The 20,539-nt window shown below is 64.3% G+C and overlaps 1 protein-coding gene across 1 annotated transcript in view; it reads left to right on the top strand.

Moving 5' to 3' along the window:
* CAMKV (CaM kinase like vesicle associated) overlaps positions 1-20,539 on the top strand; it is a 38,688-nt gene that overhangs the window by 6,293 nt on the left and 11,856 nt on the right. Inside the window, exon 2 of the mRNA XM_075005079.1 lies at positions 15,309-15,417. Within this exon, the coding sequence (XP_074861180.1) occupies positions 15,323-15,417 (95 nt within the window). The 5' untranslated portion in view covers positions 15,309-15,322. The remainder of the gene's footprint in view (positions 1-15,308; positions 15,418-20,539) is intronic.

The raw sequence follows: 20,539 nt of genomic DNA, 5'->3' as shown, positions 1-20,539 counted from the left end.
CTTTTCCAGGGATCTCCCGGTTTTCGTATTCTTCATCAATGACTGCTTTAATTGGAGCGCAAATTAGCCAGGGGTCAAAACTGTCTCAGTCGCCAGCTCTCGGGCATCTTCCGGCGTGTACCACGTTATGTTCTGTTTTCCTTACAGCGCCGGTTCGGCGTGGCCCGGCCGGCCGTGCATGGCTCCCTCTTGGTTACTGCACTGCAGCTCCCCCCAAAGAATGGGGGTGACTCACCTGGCTTGCGCAAGTGGGGAAGGACAGGCCGGTTGTTCAGCTGCTTGCCCGGGACTCCAGACCAGGCTTGGGTCCTGTCTCTGCTGCAGACTCTCTGCATGAGCCTGGGCCACTCACTTCCTCTCTCTGGGCCTCGGCCAGGGCTGCCCTTCTGGGGGGGTCGGGGAGGAGGGCTTCTGGCATCTCCTCCCAGCCACAAGTGCAGCCCCGGCCATTGCAGGCCAAAGCCCCCTCCCCCAGGCAGCACAAGCTGGAGGGTTACAGGCCCTGGTGTCGGGGGGCAGTGGGGGGCAGCCTGTGGTGGTGGACGCGGGAGTGGCCTGGTGGCTGGCTCCACCCTGCCCTGCTGCCCTCCTCCAGCACGCCGCAGCCACTTCTCCCTGGCAGCAGGAGGCGGAGGGCGGTGGGGTGGAGTGGAGCAAGTTTCTGGGCATCCCAACTCCTGCTGCCACGGTGAGCAGGGGGGACTCATCCACGGGCCACGTCAGGACGGCTGCTGTGGGGCCCAGGGGAGCCACCCCAAACCATCTTATGTACGGGCCAGCTCTGGCTTCAGCTGCCCTGTGGACAGCAGCCCTGGCAAGCCCCCGTGGGGCTGTGAGGATACAGCTGCCTGCCTGGCTCCTGCCTGGCCCCATGGGGCTCTGAGGAGACAGCTGCCTGCCTGGCTCCTGCAGCAGGGCCCCAGGCAGCAAGGCAAAGCCTAGTCTGGCCCTGAGACCAACCAGAGGAGGCAGCACCATGCATCAGCTCAGCCCCCAGCGTGCTCAGAAGTGGGTCGAAGCCCCCTTCCTCTGGCAAGGCCTGGAGCCAAGGAGCTAATTCCGGCTGGCCTGCCCCTGATTAGACCCATAAACGAGCAGAGCATTTCCTGAGCAGCCCACAAAGGCTGGGCGGTGTCAGCAGGCTCCCTCTCGTGCTATCCCAACATGCTGCGTCTTACACACTCTGCTGCGTGCGCTGCTGTGCATGCGCCCCGGCTCCTGCCTCAGCCCCTGACCCCCTCCCTGCTCTGCACTGGGGACAACACAGCATGTCCCTGGCATGGGGCAAGAGAGAGCAGGGTGCAAGTGAACCCCTGGCCTTGCAGCTGCACTGGGGCCCATCCTGTTCCTTCTGGGTCTGTCTGTGGGGTGCATTCCCTGGTAGCCTGGCACAGGTGTCCTTCCCCTCCTGCCCATGAGCCTTCAGCACCTTGGCCCCAGCCGGTCAAGCCCTGGGGTCTGTGCTTCTCCTCTGGGTACCGTCTGTACCCCAGCACCTGCCAAGAACAGGCACCTGGGCAGTCTGGTCCGTGGTAGTCGCTGGAGCAAAGGGAAAGGAATGCTCCCTCCGCGCACCTCTGCCTGCCCATTCCCCTCCCCCAGCTCTGCCGGTGCCCCCTGCTCCCAACTAGCTGCTTCCCTGGTATCCCTGGCCGGGGCTGTCTTGGGCAGGCCCTGCCAGCAGAGCCTTGGTGTGGGACCTGTCGAGAGGGAGCAGCAAGGTCTCCTTTCACTCCCTAGGACTAGAGGGAGTGAGGTCCCTGCCCCTGTGCACCCAGCCCCTCACCCCCACCCCAGTCCAGCTCTAGTGTGTCGCTCGCACATCTGTGTCCCGGCCGATGGCCTCTGCCCACCAAACCCGGCAGGATGCTGGTGCTTCAGCCAGCCCCACCTAGGTCAGACACCCGTGGCCAGTGGTGTCCTGGCACAGTCAGTGTGATCCCTCTGGGCACCCGATCCTCCCACCCCACAACCCCCTGTGATAGCTCCCTGCAGCCGTCACCGTTGCAGGGTGCTGGGGTTCCTGACGGGGCGTGGAGGGGTCGCTAGCCAGGGCTGGCGCATGCTGAGCGGGTGAGGCAGAACTGGCAGCCCTTGGTGATGTTTGCCAGGCGCTCAGAGCGGATGAGTCACAGCAGTGACAAAGCCCCTGCGAGCGTCTCAGCCCAGCTTTGGAGGGCTGGTGCTTCAGCACAGAGGCAGCGTGAGCAACACACATGGTGCTGGCAGAACAGCCACCGAGCGCTTGCCTCCTGTCCGCCCTGGGCAGGGATCTGGCCTGCAGCTCTGCCAAGTGCAGCCCAGGGCTCCTTCCTCTGCACATCCCCCAGCCCCAGCGCTGGGCCTGCCCTGTGCCCCCAGTGGGCTAGGGAGAGACAGTGGCTGCTCCAGAGCCTCAGCCCATCACTTTCCTTCTAGCGGGAAGGAGGGTTTGTTCTGTCGGCAGGCAAATTAGCCCATTCCAGACTGCAGCGGCACCTGGGCTGCTGGGGTACTTTACTAGCAGCAGCTGGGGAACTAGGCACGTCTATGCTTGTCCCCCATCACCCTCCCAGGCCCAGGGGATGGACCTGCATAGGCAAGCACCCAGCGTAGCAGCTGGCCAGCTACACCCAGCATCTCACCTGGGGCTGCGCTCAGGTGTCTGGCTGGGCGTAGTCGGCTGGCCGCTACGCTGCGTGTTTAGCCCGCGAGCTCCAGTGCAGCTGGAGCAGGTCTGGTTCCTCCAGCTGGGAGTTCGTTTGTCTGCTGCACGTGAGCCCCGCAAGCCATGCCTTGAGGAGCGAAGACCTCTAGGAAGTGGAGCCCTATTGCCGTATTATGCCCTTGGCTCCACGCGCAGAGGCATCCTGCCTCTGGGGCCAGACAGGCCAAGGTGGGTCTGTGCTAGAGGGGAAGAAAGTGGACCTGGAACAGGGGCCAGATCCCCAGCAGGTGTAACTCAGCCCCATCTCTGGTGGGTGTAAATAAGCATTACCCTGTGCCGGATAGCACCTTCTCAGCCCCCGGGGAGCTGAGTTGGCCTGCCTCTCCCTGCTGTGGGCACGAGAGCCCGGGGGGCTCACCAGGGCTGGGTGGAGAGTCTCCCCCCCGGCCCCGCTCTGGGGTGCAGGGACTGCACAGGCAGCCTGACCTCTCCACGGCCCCCTTCGGTTGCACTGTATGCATGAGAATGATCCTTAGCGCCTGCATCTCCAGAGCCCCTCACAACCCCAGCCACCTGACCCGCATGAGCACTGGCAGTCCTGTGTCGGGCTCCCGCCCTCCCAGGGCTCCATGCTGGCTCATTGCTCACCCCCCACTCCCAGCCCCCTGCTTTCTTGCTGCCAGCCGAGTCTGTGGAGCTGCTTCCAGCCAGCAACTTGAACCCTGGCTCCCTCAGCGGTGTCCCTGCCCTCCCTGGGGTCTGCAGCCCCCTCCTGCTGCACCACTGGCTGTTGAGGGCCCAGGACGGAGATGGTTGGGCATAGCACTTCCTGCCAGGTTGCAGCTGCTTGAGGAGGAGGATGCAGGTCGGGGGGACTCTCCCCAGTGTTAATGGCTCATCAGCAGACTTTGAACCCGTGAGTTTGAGCATTGCAGTACTGACCGGCCCTGCCTCCGCTAAAGAAGTGGCTCCGTTAGTCAGCAGCGGTAGTAGGTTGTTATCCTCTAGTGCAGGTGCTCCCGTTTCCCTTCCATAGCCAGCGCCAGCTCTCGATAGCAGCGTGGGGGTTGGGATCGATGCTGTCCCAGCTGAGAACCCCAGCGGCTTTACGCCAGCGAGCGGCAGATCCCGTTGCATTCTTGGGACGGCGGTAGCATAAACTTAACCCATGCCGAGCCACAGGCTGGCAGCGCATGGAGACCCCTGAGTCTGTGGAGCTGCTGCCAGCCAGGCGTGTCGGTGACTGTGGGAGCCGCCCAAGACAAGCGCCGAGGCCTTCCCACGCCTGGTGAGGGCCGGGGAGAGCGAGCAGGCACGGAGTGAGTTGGGGGCGCAGGCTTGAGGAAGGGGCGGGGTGGGGCATGGCCTCCGAGGGGGCGGGGCACGGTGCTCTAGCTCTGCAGGATTAGTAGGGCCCATTTCGGTCAGTCTCACGGCGGTGGGACGTGAAAATAGCCATTGTCGTCATTTCAGCTCCTGACACGGGAAACAGCGGCGTGGTGGCCGCAGGGGTCCTGGCCCCCAAAGGAGCGGGGGCGGGGCGGGGTTGCCGTACTGGGGCTGCTGCGCTCGGAGCTGGGCACCCGGCCGCCAGCCAGCACACTCTGTCCACCCAGATCCGAAGGCAGCGCCGGAGGCAAGATGGCTGTGCTGTGATCCCCTCCGTGAGCTGGCCACCCCCCCACGGGACAGGAGCCCCCGCCTGGGAAACACTGGTCCCCTTCCCCCCCCGCCGCTGCGAAACCAGCGCAGGCTCTGCTTGTGCAGACCCCATGTGTGCTGGAGCCCAGGGGGCTGAGGAGGGGGCCCGGCCCGGCCCAGGCATGGGGCAGGGAAAGGGGCTGGGCTGGGGTCTCAGCCCCTGTGAGCCGGAGGCAAGGGGTGAGCACGGCGCTCGCGCTCTGGGTACCAGGCGCTGAGCCTGTTGCTATGGCAATGGGAGTTGTATGGCAGGATAAAGGCAAGTCGGTGGGGACGGGGCGGGTCTGAGCTGCACTCTCCCTGGGGCCGGGGGATCTGAGATGCCTCGTGGCAGCACAGGGAAGTCTCTGGGCTGCTGGACACGGGTGGACCCTGGGGTTTTCTCCAGTTCCCAGCCTGGGCCGCCCCCTCACCGCTCCTGGCTCCTCGCGGCCCAGCTGGGGCAGCGACATGGAGCTGGGGCTGCAGGGGAGCCAGCCCTTGCGGGTGCCCCGTGCTGGGCAGGACACCTGGGTGTCCCTGTGCTGGGTGAGGGAGCGGGGGCTGGTTCAGGCAGCCTGCTGGACACCCGGGCAGGGCAGGGCATGGAGCAGAGGCCAGGCGGAGAGGTGCCCGTCTTCCTGCAGCGGGGTGGCAGAGAGCCCTGGGCCCGGTGTGCTGCAAACGCTCAGCCCATTGCTCCCCGCCCTGCCCAGGGCCCACCCAGGCATGTCTCCCTGCTGCCGCTGCCCAGGGCCCCAGGCTGAGGACGCTGCAAGGGGGATTCCCGCCAGCTTCCTCCAGCCTTAGCCAGGCTTCCTGGGAGCGAAGGGGGCAGGCATCCATCTGTGCCAGAGCCCAGGGCGGACTCGGCCCCCGAGGGCCTGGCTGGCAGCAGAGGCTGTGGGGCTGGGTCTCACTCCTGGACGTGATCAGTGGAGCAGAGTTCTGGGTCGAAGGCCCCCAAGGCTCAATGCCATTGAGAGAAGCCAGCGAGACTGCAGGGGAGGGGGCAGCACAGGCGTGACTGGCCTAAGGAACCCCAGTGATTGGGGGTGGTGCCCAGAGCCCTGTCCCGGGGCACTCACTGGGCAGGCTCGGGGGCACTGCCCTGGCTTTGTGAATGCAGCCTGCTGGAGCTCTGCATGGCCAGGTGTGATGGGGTTCTGGGGTCCCCCAAGCTCTGCACCCCGTCCGCAGGCAGGAGAGTCTCTCACTCAGCAGGAGAGCAGCGGGTTTATTAGCCGACAGGACACAGCATCGTACAGAGGAGTCAGTGCAGCCGGCAGAGACAGCCAGTCCCATCCATGCTGGGGGGAGGAGGCCCCAAGGGGCCCCCAGAGCTGGGGCCTGGCCCCCTCCTTTGTCTCTCTCTCCCAGCCCAGACTAACTGCTTCCAACTCCCAGTTCCAATTCAAACCCCTCAGGCTCCACCTCCTCCTTTGTCTGCAGTACAAAGGTGTTACCTGGTCATTAAGGTTACCCTTAGCAGGAGCTCCACACCCTCTGTGAGTCACTCACATACACACACACAGGTATCCCCCACTTCATCACACTAGGGTACGTTGCCCCGGGGCTTGCTAAAGGGCTGGGCGTGAGCACGCTGCCCCCGAGTCTGGCTGGGCAGGGCTGGGCACCGGGCAGGTTCCTGCAGCAACTAGCAGCGTGGGACTGGGATCCTGGCAGGGCCGTGGCACTACTGCAGTGTGCGTGTGATGCAGCGAAGGTGCTTGCTGGCTGGCCGGGGCTGGAGCAGTGTGCCATCCGCCTAACCCTGGACACACGACCCTGCCATGCTCTGGGCTGTAGCAGTGGCTCTACGTGCCAGCATTGGCCGCAGCCTTCTTGCTGTGAGGGGAGCAGGGAGGGACGGCAGCGTGTCGGGGCTGTGCCAATCCCTGTTCTCCCCAGCCCCCTGGGTGCCTGGCTTGGGGCAGCTCCAGCCCAGCAGAGCTGCAGCACCCACAGACCCAGGGCCCTCTGCCCCCAACGCACCCAGGGCTCCAGGGCCTGCGCAGACCCAGCACACCGCAGGGCCCTCGGCTGGAATCAGTGGGGCAGGGGCCCTAGCACCAGTCAATTTGCACAGCTCTCCCTGCCCCCTCTCTGCTGAACTCCCACTGCACCCAGGCTGCACCACTCGGCCCTCAGCCCAGGTGCCCATGCCAGGCTCCAGACGCACAGCTTCACCCAGTGCCAGCCTCCAGGCCTCTGCCCATCCCAGAGAGCACCCAGGGCCCACTCCAGGGACTCGGGAGTCCTTTCCCCCTTCCCCCGGGGCTGCCCCCAGAGCTCCTTCCAGCGGCTCAGAAGTACGGGTTCCTTTGCGTTATCCACAGTGTAAATGCCTAGTAGCGGAGTTGGGCAGTCAGAAGGAACCAGGGCCTGGATCTCAGATTCTTGCTGGACTACAGACCTGTTCCTGAGTTCTCTGTGTAGCTCTCTGGCCCTGGGCCTGCCTGCCCCTGGCTGGGGCTGGGGCTGGGGACTGGTCCCTCATCCTGCACCCACAGCACGTCACGGGGAGTGGCAGCACTCAGGGCCCAGGCTCGTTGCCTGGTGTTCCTGCAGCAACTAGCAGCGTGGGACTGGGATCCTGGCAGGGCCGTGTGACGCAGCGAGAGCTGCACCTAGTGCTTGCTGGCGTCTGTCCCCCCAGCAGCCTTGCACGAGCCCTGCAGGAGCATGGGAGCCCTGTGGGACCCTGGCCTGGTGGGGGGGCCCTGGAGGTTGCGGGGCTCCTGGGAGCAGCACTGACATGTGGCATTTCCTTCCCACCTTCTCCCCGGCCCCAGTTAGCCAGCGCACTGCTGGGTTTTGGCCCCTGCTTACCCCTTGGTGGCCGGGCGCTTGGGAAGAACCTGGGCCCAGCACTGGTGTGGGGCGGTGCCCGCTGCCCACACTCCTGCCTGGGGCCCTTGGTGCCCAGTGGCTGAGACAGGTGCGTAGCTGCTCCTGAAATAACGCCGCTGCCGCTGAAGTTGCACTTGGCTCTAGTCAAGAAACAGAACGAGGGGGTTGGCTCAGTGGTTGAGCACTGGCCTGCGAAACCCTGGGCTGCGATCTCCATCTGTGAGGAGCCACGTAGGGGCCTGGGGCAAGTAGATTAAAACCAAAAGTCTGCCGGGGTGGTGTTTGGTCCGGCGAGGGGGCAGGGAGTGGACTCGCTCACCTCCCAGGGTCCCGGCCAGCCCTGTGAGGTGTGTATCTCCACATGTTTTAACAGCTGAGTTGGACCCCGGTCCCTCTGCTCTCGCAGCCTGTCGTCCCCTCGGCTTTACAAGGTTTTCCGTGGAGGTGGCCCCTCCTCTGGGACAGGCAAAGCACAGTCCTGCCTCTCCGGGCTCCTACGGTAAGTGCCGTTGGTGGCACCTCTCCTGCCCTGCAGCCAGCGCGCAGGGGATTTGTACCACGCACCAGCCGGAATCCATCGCTGGGATGGGACTGTGTCTCCTGAGGGTGTAAGCGCAGCAAGCACCGATGGCACGTACGTGAACACGCCGAGCTCCCCCCGTCCCGGCCGGCTGGGGGCGCCGTCTTTCAGTACCCGTTACATGTACGTGAACACGCCGAGGTTCCCCCGTCCCGGCCGGCTGGGGGCGCCGTCTTTCAGTACCCGTTACATGTACGTGAACACGCCGAGGTTCCCCCGTCCCGGCCGGCTGGGGGCGCCGTCTTTCAGTACCCGTTACATGTACGTGAACACGCCGAGGTCTCCCCGTCCCGGCCAGCTGGGGGCGCTGTCTTTCAGTACCCGTTACATGTACGTGAACACGCCGAGGTCTCCCCGTCCCCTCCCGGCCAGCTGGGGGCGCTGTCCTTCATTACCTGTTACACGTACGCGAACACGCCGAGGTCTCCCCGGCCCGGCCAGCTGGGGGCACGGCCCTTCATTACCTGTTACACGTACGCGAACACGCCGAGGTCTCCCCGTCCCGGCCGGCTGGGGGCGCAGCCCTTCATTACCTGTTACACGTACGCGAACACGCCGAGGTCTCCCCGTCCCGGCGGGCTGGGGGCGCAGCCCTTCAGTACCCGTTACACGTACGCGAACAGGCCGAGGTCTCCCCGTCCCGTCCCGGCCAGCTGGGGGCGCTGTCCTTCGTTACCTGTTACATGTACGTGAACACGCCGAGGTCTCCCCGTCCCGTCCCGGCCAGCTGGGGGCGCAGCCCTTCATTACCTGTTACACGTACGTGAACACGCCGAGGTCTCCCCGTCCCGGCCGGCTGGGGGCGCAGCCCTTCAGCACCCATTACACGTACGCGAACAGGCCGAGGTCTCCCCGTCCCGTCCCGGCCAGCTGGGGGCACGGCCCTTCATTACCTGTTACACGTACGCAAACACGCCGAGGTCTCCCCGTCCCGGACGGCTGGGAGCACGGCCCTTCAGTACCCGTTACATGTACGTGAACACGCCGAGGTCTCCCCGTCCCGTCCCGGCAAGCTGGGGGCGCAGCCCTTCAGTACCCGTTACACGTACGCGAACAGGCCGAGGTCTCCCCGTCCCGTCCCGGCCAGCTGGGGGCACGGCCCTTCATTACCTGTTACACGTACGCGAACACGCCGAGGTCTCCCCGTCCCGGCCAGCTGGGGGCACGGCCCTTCATTACCTGTTACACGTACGCGAACACGCCGAGGTCTCCCCGTCCCGTCCCAGCCAGCTGGGGGCGCTGTCCTTCATTACCTGTTACACGTACGTGAACATGCCGAGGTCTTCCCGTCCCGGCCAGCTGGGGGCACGGCCCTTCGGTACCCGTTACACGTACGCGAACACGCCGAGGTCTCCCCGTCCCGGCCGGCTGGGGGCACAGCTCTTCAGTACCCGTTACACGTACGCGAACATGCCGAGGTCTCCCCGGCCCGGCCCGGCCAGCTGGGGGCGCTGTCCTTCAGTACCCGTTACACGTACGCGAACACGCCGAGGTCTCCCCGTCCCATCCCGGCCAGCTGGGGGCGCTGTCCTTCATTACCTGTTACACGTACGTGAACATGCCGAGGTCTCCCCATCCCGGCTGGCTGGGGGCTCTGTCCTTCATTACCTGTTACACGTAAGTGAACACGCCGAGGTCTCCCCGTCCCAGCCAGCTGGGGGCACGACCCTTAGGTACCCGTTACACGTACGCGAACACGCCGAGGTCTCCCCGTCCCGGCCGGCTGGGGGCACAGCCCTTCAGTACCCGTTACACGTACGTGAACACGCCGAGGTCTCCCCGTCCCGTCCCGTCCAGCTGGGGGCACAGCCCTTAGGTACCCGTTACACGTACACAAACACGCCGAGGTCTCCCCGTCCCGGCCTGGCCGGCTGGGGGCGCTGTCCTTCATTACCCGTTACACGTACGTGAACACGCCGAGGTCTCCCCGTCCCGGCCGGCTGGGGGCACGGCCCTTCAGTGCCCGTTACACGTACGCGAACACGCCGAGGTCTCCCCATCCCAGCCAACTGGGGGCACGGCCCTTCAGTACCCGTTACACGTACGCAAACATGCCGAGGTCTCCCCGTCCCAGCTGGCTGGGGGCACGGCCCTTCGGTGCCCGCTACACGTACGCGAACACGCCGAGGTCTCCCCGTCCCGGCCGGCTGGGGGCACGGCCCTTCAGTGCCTGTTACACGTATGCGAACACGCCAAGGTCTCCCCATCCCATCCGGTTGGGGGTGCGGCCCTTCGGTGCCTGTTACACGTACGCGAACACGCCGAGGTCTCCCCATCCCGGCCGGCTGGGGGCGCGGCCCTTCGGTGCCCGTTACACGTACGCGAACACGCCGAGGTCTCCCTGTCCCGGCCGGCTGGGGGCACGGCCCTTCGGTACCCGTTACACGTACGCGAACACGCCGAGGTCTCCCCGTCCCGGCCAGCTGGGGGCACGGCCCTTCATTACCTGTTACACGTACGCGAACACGCCGAGGTCTCCCCGTCCCGTCCCAGCCAGCTGGGGGCGCTGTCCTTCATTACCTGTTACACGTACGTGAACATGCCGAGGTCTTCCCGTCCCGGCCAGCTGGGGGCACGGCCCTTCGGTACCCGTTACACGTACGCGAACACGCCGAGGTCTCCCCGTCCCGGCCGGCTGGGGGCACAGCTCTTCAGTACCCGTTACACGTACGCGAACATGCCGAGGTCTCCCCGGCCCGGCCCGGCCAGCTGGGGGCGCTGTCCTTCAGTACCCGTTACACGTACGCGAACACGCCGAGGTCTCCCCGTCCCATCCCGGCCAGCTGGGGGCGCTGTCCTTCATTACCTGTTACACGTACGTGAACATGCCGAGGTCTCCCCATCCCGGCTGGCTGGGGGCTCTGTCCTTCATTACCTGTTACACGTAAGTGAACACGCCGAGGTCTCCCCGTCCCAGCCAGCTGGGGGCACGACCCTTAGGTACCCGTTACACGTACGCGAACACGCCGAGGTCTCCCCGTCCCGGCCGGCTGGGGGCACAGCCCTTCAGTACCCGTTACACGTACGTGAACACGCCGAGGTCTCCCCGTCCCGTCCCGTCCAGCTGGGGGCACAGCCCTTAGGTACCCGTTACACGTACACAAACACGCCGAGGTCTCCCCGTCCCGGCCTGGCCGGCTGGGGGCGCTGTCCTTCATTACCCGTTACACGTACGTGAACACGCCGAGGTCTCCCCGTCCCGGCCGGCTGGGGGCACGGCCCTTCAGTGCCCGTTACACGTACGCGAACACGCCGAGGTCTCCCCATCCCAGCCAACTGGGGGCACGGCCCTTCAGTACCCGTTACACGTACGCAAACATGCCGAGGTCTCCCCGTCCCAGCTGGCTGGGGGCACGGCCCTTCGGTGCCCGCTACACGTACGCGAACACGCCGAGGTCTCCCCGTCCCGGCCGGCTGGGGGCACGGCCCTTCAGTGCCTGTTACACGTATGCGAACACGCCAAGGTCTCCCCATCCCATCCGGTTGGGGGTGCGGCCCTTCGGTGCCTGTTACACGTACGCGAACACGCCGAGGTCTCCCCATCCCGGCCGGCTGGGGGCGCGGCCCTTCGGTGCCCGTTACACGTACGCGAACACGCCGAGGTCTCCCTGTCCCGGCCGGCTGGGGGCACGGCCCTTCGGTACCCGTTACACGTACGCGAACACGCCGAGGTCTCCCCGTCCCATCCCGGCCAGCTGGGGGCGCGGCCCTTCGGTACCCGTTACACGTATGCGAACACGCCGAGGTCTCCCCGTCCCGGCCGGCTGGGGGCGCGGCCCTTCGGTGCCCGTTACACGTATGCAAACACGCCGAGGTCTCCCCGTCCCGGCCGGCTGGGGGCACGGCCCTTCGGTACCCATTACACGTACACGAACACGCCGAGGTCTTCCCGGCCCGGCCCGGCCAGCTGGGGGCACAGCCCTTCATTACCCGTTACACGTACGCGAACATGCCGAGGTCTCCCTGGCCCGGCCAGCTGGGGGCACGGCCCTTCAGTACCCGTTACACGTACGCGAACATGCTGAGGTCTCCCCGGCCCGGCCCGGCCGGCTGGGGGCTCTGTCCTTCATTACCTGTTACACGTACGTGAACATGCCGAGGTCTCCCCGGCCCGGCCAGCTGGGGGCACAGCCCTTCAGTACCCGTTACACGTACGCGAACATGCCGAGGTCTCCCCGTCCCGGCCTGGCCGGCTGGGGGCGCAGCCCTTCGGTACCCGTTACACGTACGCGAACATGCCGAGGTCTCCCTGGCCCGGCCAGCTGGGGGCACGGCCCTTCAGTACCTGTTACACGTACGCGAACATGCTGAGGTCTCCCCGTCCCGGCCCGGCCGGCTGGGGGCCCGGCCCTTCGGTACCCATTACACGTACGCGAACGTGCCGAGGTCTCCCTGGCCCGGCCAGCTGGGGGCACGGCCCTTCAGTACCCGTTACACGTACACGAACATGCTGAGGTCTCCCCGGCCCGGCCCGGCCGGCTGGGGGCGCTGTCCTTCATTACCCGTTACACGTACGTGAACATGCCGAGGTCTCCCCGGCCCGGCCAGCTGGGGGCACGGCCCTTCAGTACCCGTTACACGTACGCGAACATGCCGAGGTCTCCCTGGCCCGGCCAGCTGGGGGCACGGCCCTTCAGTACCTGTTACACGTACGCGAACATGCTGAGGTCTCCCCGTCCCGTCCCGGCCGGCTGGGGGCCCGGCCCTTCGGTACCCATTACACGTACGCGAACATGCCGAGGTCTCCCTGGCCCGGCCAGCTGGGGGCACGGCCCTTCAGTACCCGTTACACGTACACGAACATGCTGAGGTCTCCCCGGCCCGGCCCGGCCGGCTGGGGGCACTGTCCTTCATTACCCGTTACACGTACGTGAACATGCCGAGGTCTCCCCGGCCCGGCCAGCTGGGGGCACGGCCCTTCAGTACCCGTTACACGTACGCGAACATGCCGAGGTCTCCCCGTCCCGGCCCGGCCGGCTGGGGGCGCTGTCCTTCATTACCTGTTACACGTACGTGAACATGCCGAGGTCTCCCCGTCCCGGCCGGTTGGGGGTGCGGCCCTTCGGTACCCGTTACACGTACACAAACACGCCGAGGTCTCCCTGTCCCGGCCGGCTGGGGGCACGGCCCTTCAGTACCCGTTTCATGTATGTGAATACACAGAGGTCTCCCCGTCCCAGCCGGCTGGGGGCACAGCCCTTCAGTGCCATTTACACGTACACAAACACGCTGAGGTCTCCCCGTCCCGGCCGGCTGGGGGCGCGGCCCTTTGGTACCCGTTACACATATGTGAATACACCGAGGTCTCTGCTGTCGGGGCCGCATTCCTTCAGACTCTATCGATGTTTGTTTGTTTGTTTTTTCAGAGGCATGGGTGGCCTCAGCTGTTGGGAGTTGTGGGCGTTCACGCTTCAGCCCCTGTTTCTGCCCAGCCCCCACCTGCTGCAGGGCTTGGGGCTGGACTGGAGGAATGGTGGGTGTGGGGGCGCCCAGCTTGTGGCAGAAGGATTCCCGCAGGACCTGTCTTCTGCCAGGTGCAGGATGGCTGGTGAGGCCGGCAGCGGGATGAGGGACACCGAATCTGCTGGGCTGGGGCCCTTCACTGGCGCTGGTAGTGGGGCCTGGCCAAGGCCACTGTGGGACAGAGAGCCCCAGAGAGCATGGGGCTGGGGGTGCTTTGGGGGCGGTACAGGCGAGAAGCTGGAAGGCCGGACTGGGGTGAGAGGGGCAGCATTGTGCCACAGAAGCTAGCATTGCCGCCCCGCCCCCGAGGCTCACATCAGTGGGGCTGCTGGGGACCTAGAGTGAGTTAATGCCAACCCCCAGGGTAGCCGGGCCCTGCCAGGGCCCTGAGTGCAGCTGGCTGCACGCCTGGGAAATGGACTCTGGGGCAGCTGGGCCCTTGCTCAGCTCCTACCTCCTGGGGCTTGAAGCAGAGCAGCTTGCCCAAGGGGCTGGCTGTCCGTCGGGGTCTCAGCGCATGGGGAGGGATCCATCCATAGTGCAGAAGTTTTGCTCCCAGCTCAGACATCTGCAACAGGCAGGACCTGAGCTCCCTGCCAACGTGGCTGTCACCTCTCAGCACATGCCACCCCGGGACCCTGCGCAGCCGTGTCCTTGCCCCTGCTCGCTAGCAGTCCTGGGTCCCACGCTCCACCCGCTCCTCCCTTCGGCCCCGGCGTGAGTGCGAGCTGCCTGGCAGAGTAATTCTCCCCCACCGCACATTGGAGGTGCTGCTTTCCAAAGGGCGGGAGGGGCTGGCGCCAGCTGTGCTCAACACAGGGTCAGGCTGGGGCGGCTGTTGGAGCCCCAGGTGTGCGGAAAATGTGTTCGAAGGATGCAGATGCTTTGCTCTAATCAGATGGTTGTGGCCGTGTCTTGGGAGCTCCAGGCTCAGCTGTAGCTCGGCTTTGGTCCGGCTCCCAGGGGCCCACCGAGGTACAGCAAATGCCTGGGCAACTGCAGTTTGGCTCTGGGCTCTGTGGTTGGGGTTCTGGATTGTGGTGGTTTGGCTCTGGGTTTTGAGCCCTTGGCAAACCCAGCAGTTACACAGTCGGTTGGAACCTTGGCTTGTAAAGGCTCTAGGGCCCCTCCCGGAACAGAGCGGAGCCTTGGGAGACCAGCCAGGCAGCGACGTCTGACAAGGGGAGCCACAAGGGTCTCTGCTGCCTGCCTAGAACCTAGAGCAGTGGGACTGGCCCTTCCCGGCTTGCTCAGCACTCACTCCGTGGCTGTCGTGGCCTGGACCGTGCGAGGAGGGTGGCCGCTCTTGCTAGTGCGGGGCAGTCGGCTCAGGAAGTGGTAGCAGCCAGGACAGTATCGGGGCGGGTGCCCTGAGGGTGGCGGAGGGCCTCCAAGAGGTGACCCTGGTGCTGAGCTTGGGGCAGCACCAGGGACAGGCGGTGGATAATGCAAAGGGAGCGATTCCTTAAGGGTGGGGGCCTGCGAGTTAACCAGCCCGTCTTGGCAGCCCGGGGGCCCGGAGCAGAAGGCCAGGGTGAAGCCATAAGAACGGCCACACTGGGTCAGGTCGCAGGCCCATCAAGCCCAGGGTCCTGTCTTCTGGCAGTGGCCAATGCCAGGCACCCCAGAGGGAATGAAGAGCACAGGCAATCACCAAGTTGCCCATTTCCAGCCTCTGGCAGACAGAGGCTAGGGACACCGTCCATGCCCATCCTGGCTCATAGCCAGTGATGGAGCCATCCCCCTGCATTTATCTAGTTCTTCTTTAAACTGTGCTATAGTCGTGGCCTTCATGACAGTCTCCGGCAAGGAGTTCCACAAGTTAACTGTGTGTCATGTGAAAAAATATTTCCTATTGTTTGTTTTAAACCTGCTGCCTGCTAGTTTCATTTGGTGACCCCAGCTCTTGTGCTGTGAGAAGGAGTAAATTACAATTCCTCAGCTATTTTCTCCACACCAGTCGTGATTTTATAGGCCTCTATCGTATCCCTCCTTAATTGTCTTTTTTCCAAGCCACGTGGCAGGATCTCGCACGCCCACTCCGAGCAAGTACCCGGCCCTAATCTCCTCTCCTTTGCCTTCCAGCACCGGCCCTGGCAATGCCGTTTGGCTGCGTCACCCTGGGAGACAAGAAGGATTACAACCAGCCGTCCGAGGTGACTGACCGCTATGACCTGGGCCAGGTCATCAAAACGTGAGTCTGGGCTGGTGCCCCACCGCCTCTGGCTGAGCCCTGTCCCTGCCCTCCCCCGCTGGGGCAGCAGGTGGGACGGGGCTGGAGGGGGCCTCAGGAGAGACCAAGGGGCAGAGCTCCCACGAGCTAGTGAGTGGAATCCCTGCTGAGTCCCTACAATGCCACAGGGCAAACGCTGGCAATTCTGTCAGCCCCCCGCCCCCGCTGCTACTGGGGAGCGCAGGATGAAGCTGAGCCGCGTGTGGCTGGACTGGGCTTGCTGCTCCCTCCTGCCGCATCCCCAGGCCGCAGCGTCGAAGCGATTCACCGTGGGGCCGGCTGGCGTGTGTAGCACAATCCAGAAGTGCCTGGCGAGGCTGGCGTGGCCTCAGATGCACACAGGCCTTGTTGTGGCTGCTGCATGTAGCTCGTAGGGGTGCCCGGGGGCTGCGCCAGCGCCACGCAAGCTGTACGACAAACAAGCTGGGGCTGGCAAAGATGGCGCTGCACCAGCGGCCCTGGCCATTGTGGCAAACAGACGCGTGGTGCGAAAAGCGGCTGGGCCAGGCACAGACCCTGGAGAAACCCCAAGAAACTGGGGTGAAAGAGGTAAATGTGCTGGGAGTGCCAGGGGCACTTCCCAGCCCGCTATGGCCCATCCCTGAGGAGCTCAGGTTTGCAGCTGGCCGGGAGGCTGCAGAGAATGTGGCATTAACCCCCCACACCCGCCGTCTGGCCACAAGACTTACCGTGGGATCCTGGGCCCAGCACCCAAGCCAGAGCGCTCCCCGGTGGGTGGGTCGGGGTCAAAGACCTGGGCCGAAGTCTTTGGACTTTGGCGTCAGTGCCGGGCCGCAGGAAGCGCAGGGCTGTCCATGACGACCCAGCGAAGGTGCCCAGTATGGGAACCTCTGCCGCCTCTCGATGCTCAAGCTTGCCTGCAGGAGGCACCTGGAGGTCTTGCTGAGAAGCCCCGAAGGAGTCAATAGCCCAGATTCCCCTCAGGCCGGCCAGGGTCCCTGGACTCCAACGGCAGCTCTTGCCACCTGGTTTCCTCCAGCCTGACCTCCTCAAAGCTGTGCTACTCACGGAGGCCGTGCTGAGCAGAACCCCACAACTCTGCACGAGGGCTTATTTCAGCCCAAGCGGCCGGTGTTTGCCTAGCGGCCACAGCTCCAGTTTGGCAGGTGCCCGGGAGCGTGCCGGGGCGGGGCTACCTTGCCGGCGCACAAGGACCATAGCCCAGGTATGGGCCTCAAAGCTCCCTGTCAGAGAGCCAGCTGCAGCCGGGTGTGTCTCCCAGCCAGACGCAGGGCACGGGACAGTTCACGGCACTTGGCGACGGGTGCTGGGGTGGAGCCAGCGCCTCCTTGGCCCCATGGCAGCCTGTGCTCCCAGCTGCACAGCACGTTGCCTGCCTGCAGCTGCCCAGTCCTGGCTGTTCTTGGCTCTGTCCCCAGGCGTCCTGTGGTCCTGATCCTTGACTCCAGCCTGGCACCACTCTAACCTCCAGGCCTGGCCACTCCCCCGGCTCTAGCCTTAAGGCCCAACTGCCCATGTCCTAACACAATGCCATTGCCAGCACTGGTTTGCCTCAACCACAAGTCCTAAGTGTGGTGTGATTCTGTTCCAAGAGGGGTTTGATGCTCCTGCCATCTGAACGGGCTGGGCTGCGTCTCTGCCTGAAAAGCCAGGCTGTGGCACTTGGCAGCGCGGGACAGCGGGCGGCGCAATGGGGGGACTGAGGCACACACATGCTGGGCTGCATCTCTGCTCAGACAAGGCTGCCTAAGGAGTGGCCCCAGGGGTTAACCCCATGGCACTACTCCGAGAATTACGGGTGGCCAGCTGGGAATTCTACAGTAAACTCTTCCCAGCGGCTCCGGGACCATGCGGTTGCCAGATGTTCACACGCGCTGGATAATAAAGATGCATGCCTGGCCCTGCATAACACTGAGGGAAAACTAGATTAGCTGTGAAGAAACAAACCAAAATGTAGGCAGAGTACTTTATTTACCAACAGTGGTGGTGTTGTACGCTGAAAATTACACTGTGTTTGCTGTATTTAGTTGTGTTTACTTTCACTACAGGGTACGTGGGGAAAACCTAACTCAAATTGACTTATGGTTCAAATGCCGGTTACCTGAGAGTGCTGGGTGATAGAACGACGGCCAGGAAAGAGTTCACTGTAAACATGAAATCCTGGCCAGGGGCTGTGTTCGATGCCCACAGACGGTTACCCAGACAGAGAGCACAGCAAAACGCCTGCCTGCGTCCTCAGCAAATGTAAGACCTGAGTATGCTCTTGGCACATCCTTGGATGTGGCCTGTGGCAGTGAAATCCCAGGGACCCTGCTGGACCATGTGGAGGGAGACATTTCTGATGGCAGCAGATTCCTGTCCTGAGTGGCCTGAATGGTTCTGTATTAACTCAGACCATTTGCCCAGCTGGAGGAGCTGACGACTCTTGTTCCCACCGCTGGGAGACTGAGTGACAATGGGACGGCGCTCACTTCCAAAGAGTTTGTCGTTTGTCAGAAGCCCGGCTTTCGACCGTGCTGTGGCAGCTGCTTCCTGCCCCGGCGCACAGGGATTACTGACAGGGCTGTCCGGACATTCCAGCGAGCCGTCCATCTGGGACACCAGATAATGTGCAGTCTTGGGTTGTACCCCCTCCTTTTCTGTTGGCCTGCAGGAATGCACCCAGCACGGCTGCACAGCAGACGCCCCTGAGGCTGCTTTGGGGCCATGATTAAAGAGAGCACCTGGAGCCTTTACAGCCTGGGCTGTATAGAGGGTTCACAAGGAACAGTGGGATCAAGCAGCCCCCTTTGGTCACACCTGCCCGTGTCGCCTTCCCGTGGTAGAGGTCTCAATAAGAGATGGCCAAGATAATGGGCGGAAGCCAGAGTGATAGGATGGCTCCCCAGGGCGTCCTGTGGTGAGCTGTGGTGGGGAGGTTGTGCCTGCTGCCGGGCTGGCAAATTCGCCACCCTGCACAGTGCTCACAGGGCCTCTGCCAGCTTCCCCCAGCAGGCACTCCTGGGAACATGTGCACGCCAGGGCGCCTGGTCCCTGGAACGCACCAGAGCCTCCCGCCGCTGGCTGCTGGCCTTGGAGTGCCAGCGTGGGTGGACACGGCCCGTGGTGGGGCCCCAGTGGAACGGGCGACCGCTCCATCCCGTCACCGGAAGCAGAAACAGGCAGCGGCAGCTCGGGCGCTGGGCAAGGGCAGCAAACAGAGTAGGGTCCCTGCCCCCAGGCACCAGGTGACCCTGACCCTGGCTTCGTTCTGCACGGGAGCTCGGCCTGTCGGTTGCATTGAGCTGCTGCTCTCCCTAAGCCAGGTCCCGGCGTCTCTCATGTAGAGTGCCACCCCCTCGCCTGCTACCCACGCGCTCCTTCCGGAGCAGTTCGAGCCGGGGATTCGCACATGCTGCTCCGCCCACCCGTTGCAGCAGTGCCAGTTACATCAATGAGCGTTCCAGCCTTGTGCTCCGCTCCCGGCTCCGGCACGGCAGCAAGTGGCACCTGGCTTTCCCGCACCTTCCGCTTCCCAGAGGCTCCACTGGCCTGCGATCCGCTGCGCCTGAGCGGGTACCACCTTGGCTCAGAGTGCTTTCCCCGGCCGGTCCAGCTGACAGCAGCATCCCTCCCGCTGGTGAGGGGCAGGGTGTCCCAGGTGGGCCACGTCGCGCACGGAACGTGCCACAAACCAAACCCTTCTGCTCCCGCGAGTCGGGGCCAATGGGTCCCCTCCAGCACGTGCTGCTGCCTCTGGCTCATGGGGCTGGACCCGCTTCTGAGATCGCTGGGACTCGGCTCTCCACCGGCCCCTTCCAAGCTCACAGGCGCCTTCTGTGGCCTGTGTGGTTCTGTGCGACCAGGCCAATAAGCGGCCTGGCCTTGGAGCAGCAGCTTGTCTCTCCATTCTCAGGACACTGCATGGTTACCCACGTGTCCTTCCCCATATTATGGGGTCACCAGTGACAAGCACGGCTCGGCTCTGCATCAAGCCCCAGTGAAGCCCTCTGAAGCGCTCCATTTTTGCCACCTGGTGTGTGCCCACCCCCTCCCCAGCCGGACCTGTGCCCTGCGAGCACATTCCCCTGTGCTGGGGAGGAGGGCGGGGACTCTTGCTTGGCAGAGAGGTCCCATCGGCTGAGAATGGACATGCGCCCTCCGACGGTAGCACCAGGAGTCCCTCCTCTGGGCCCTTGCTGTCCGCTCCAGTCCAGCCCCGCACAGTGCTGCGTCTAAGCTGTCCGCTTGCGCTCGGTGCGTCTGTACTTGGCTGTTGTCCCGTTGTCTCTGAGCTGGCGTAGAACAGGCGGTTTGATACCAGCTGGCAGTGGGCTGGGACTGAAGCCTCCGAGTGACTTTCTTCGGTGTCAGCTGCACTCTAGCAGGTGGGAAGGAGGAGAGAAGATTCCTCCTCTGACGGCAGAGCTGGCTAGTCCTGCCAGGAGCAGCGCCCGTTGCCCCAGGCTGTCTGTCACCAGCCAGGAACGGGGCAGAGTCTCAGGTCTTGGCTCTGAGCTCTCCTAAGTGTCCAGTCCTTCGTGTGGAGCACTTGCGCTGAGCCCCAGGAATGCTGATGGGCGCTGCGGTGGCCGGTACAGACGGAGCGCAGCCGGGCTGTTTGAGAAACACCCCCGAGTGCATGCGGGACAGTTGTGCCCAGCATTTGGAGCTTAGCACGGAGCCAGGGCGTGGGCACCTGGCTGCTGACCGATCTACCACCCGGTAGCTCCCCGGGGCAGACGCTAGCTGGCCGTTTCCTTGCCATTTGGTGTGGGATTTGGGGTTTGCAGAGGAGATGAATCTCCTGCCATTTGCCTTGTCTTGGTTGAGTCTGTGATGTGCCAAGTGTCCTGCAGGGCAGGGGTGACATGCCGGGCATGGAGCGGACCTGGATGCTGGGCAAAGTCTTGCTGAAGTAGCCCCCCCCGCCCCCAGACTGCTCACAGTCGGCCGTTTGGCAAGCCACACACAGAGTGTCTGTGCGTAGGGCAGCCTGCCAGCTGCAACTGTAGGGGGTGAGCCCTGCCCCCACCCTGTCCCAGACACATCGTCCTGTACTGCCCGGCCCTCTCCTGGACAGGACCAACAGCTCAGGCTTATTGTTTAAGGGAATAAATAA

Source organism: Carettochelys insculpta, chromosome 11, assembly GCF_033958435.1.
Source record: "Carettochelys insculpta isolate YL-2023 chromosome 11, ASM3395843v1, whole genome shotgun sequence".
Lineage (NCBI taxonomy): Eukaryota > Metazoa > Chordata > Testudines > Carettochelyidae > Carettochelys > Carettochelys insculpta.
Note: the sequence above shows the minus strand (reverse complement) of the source record. Positions and strands in the feature narration are given on the sequence as shown.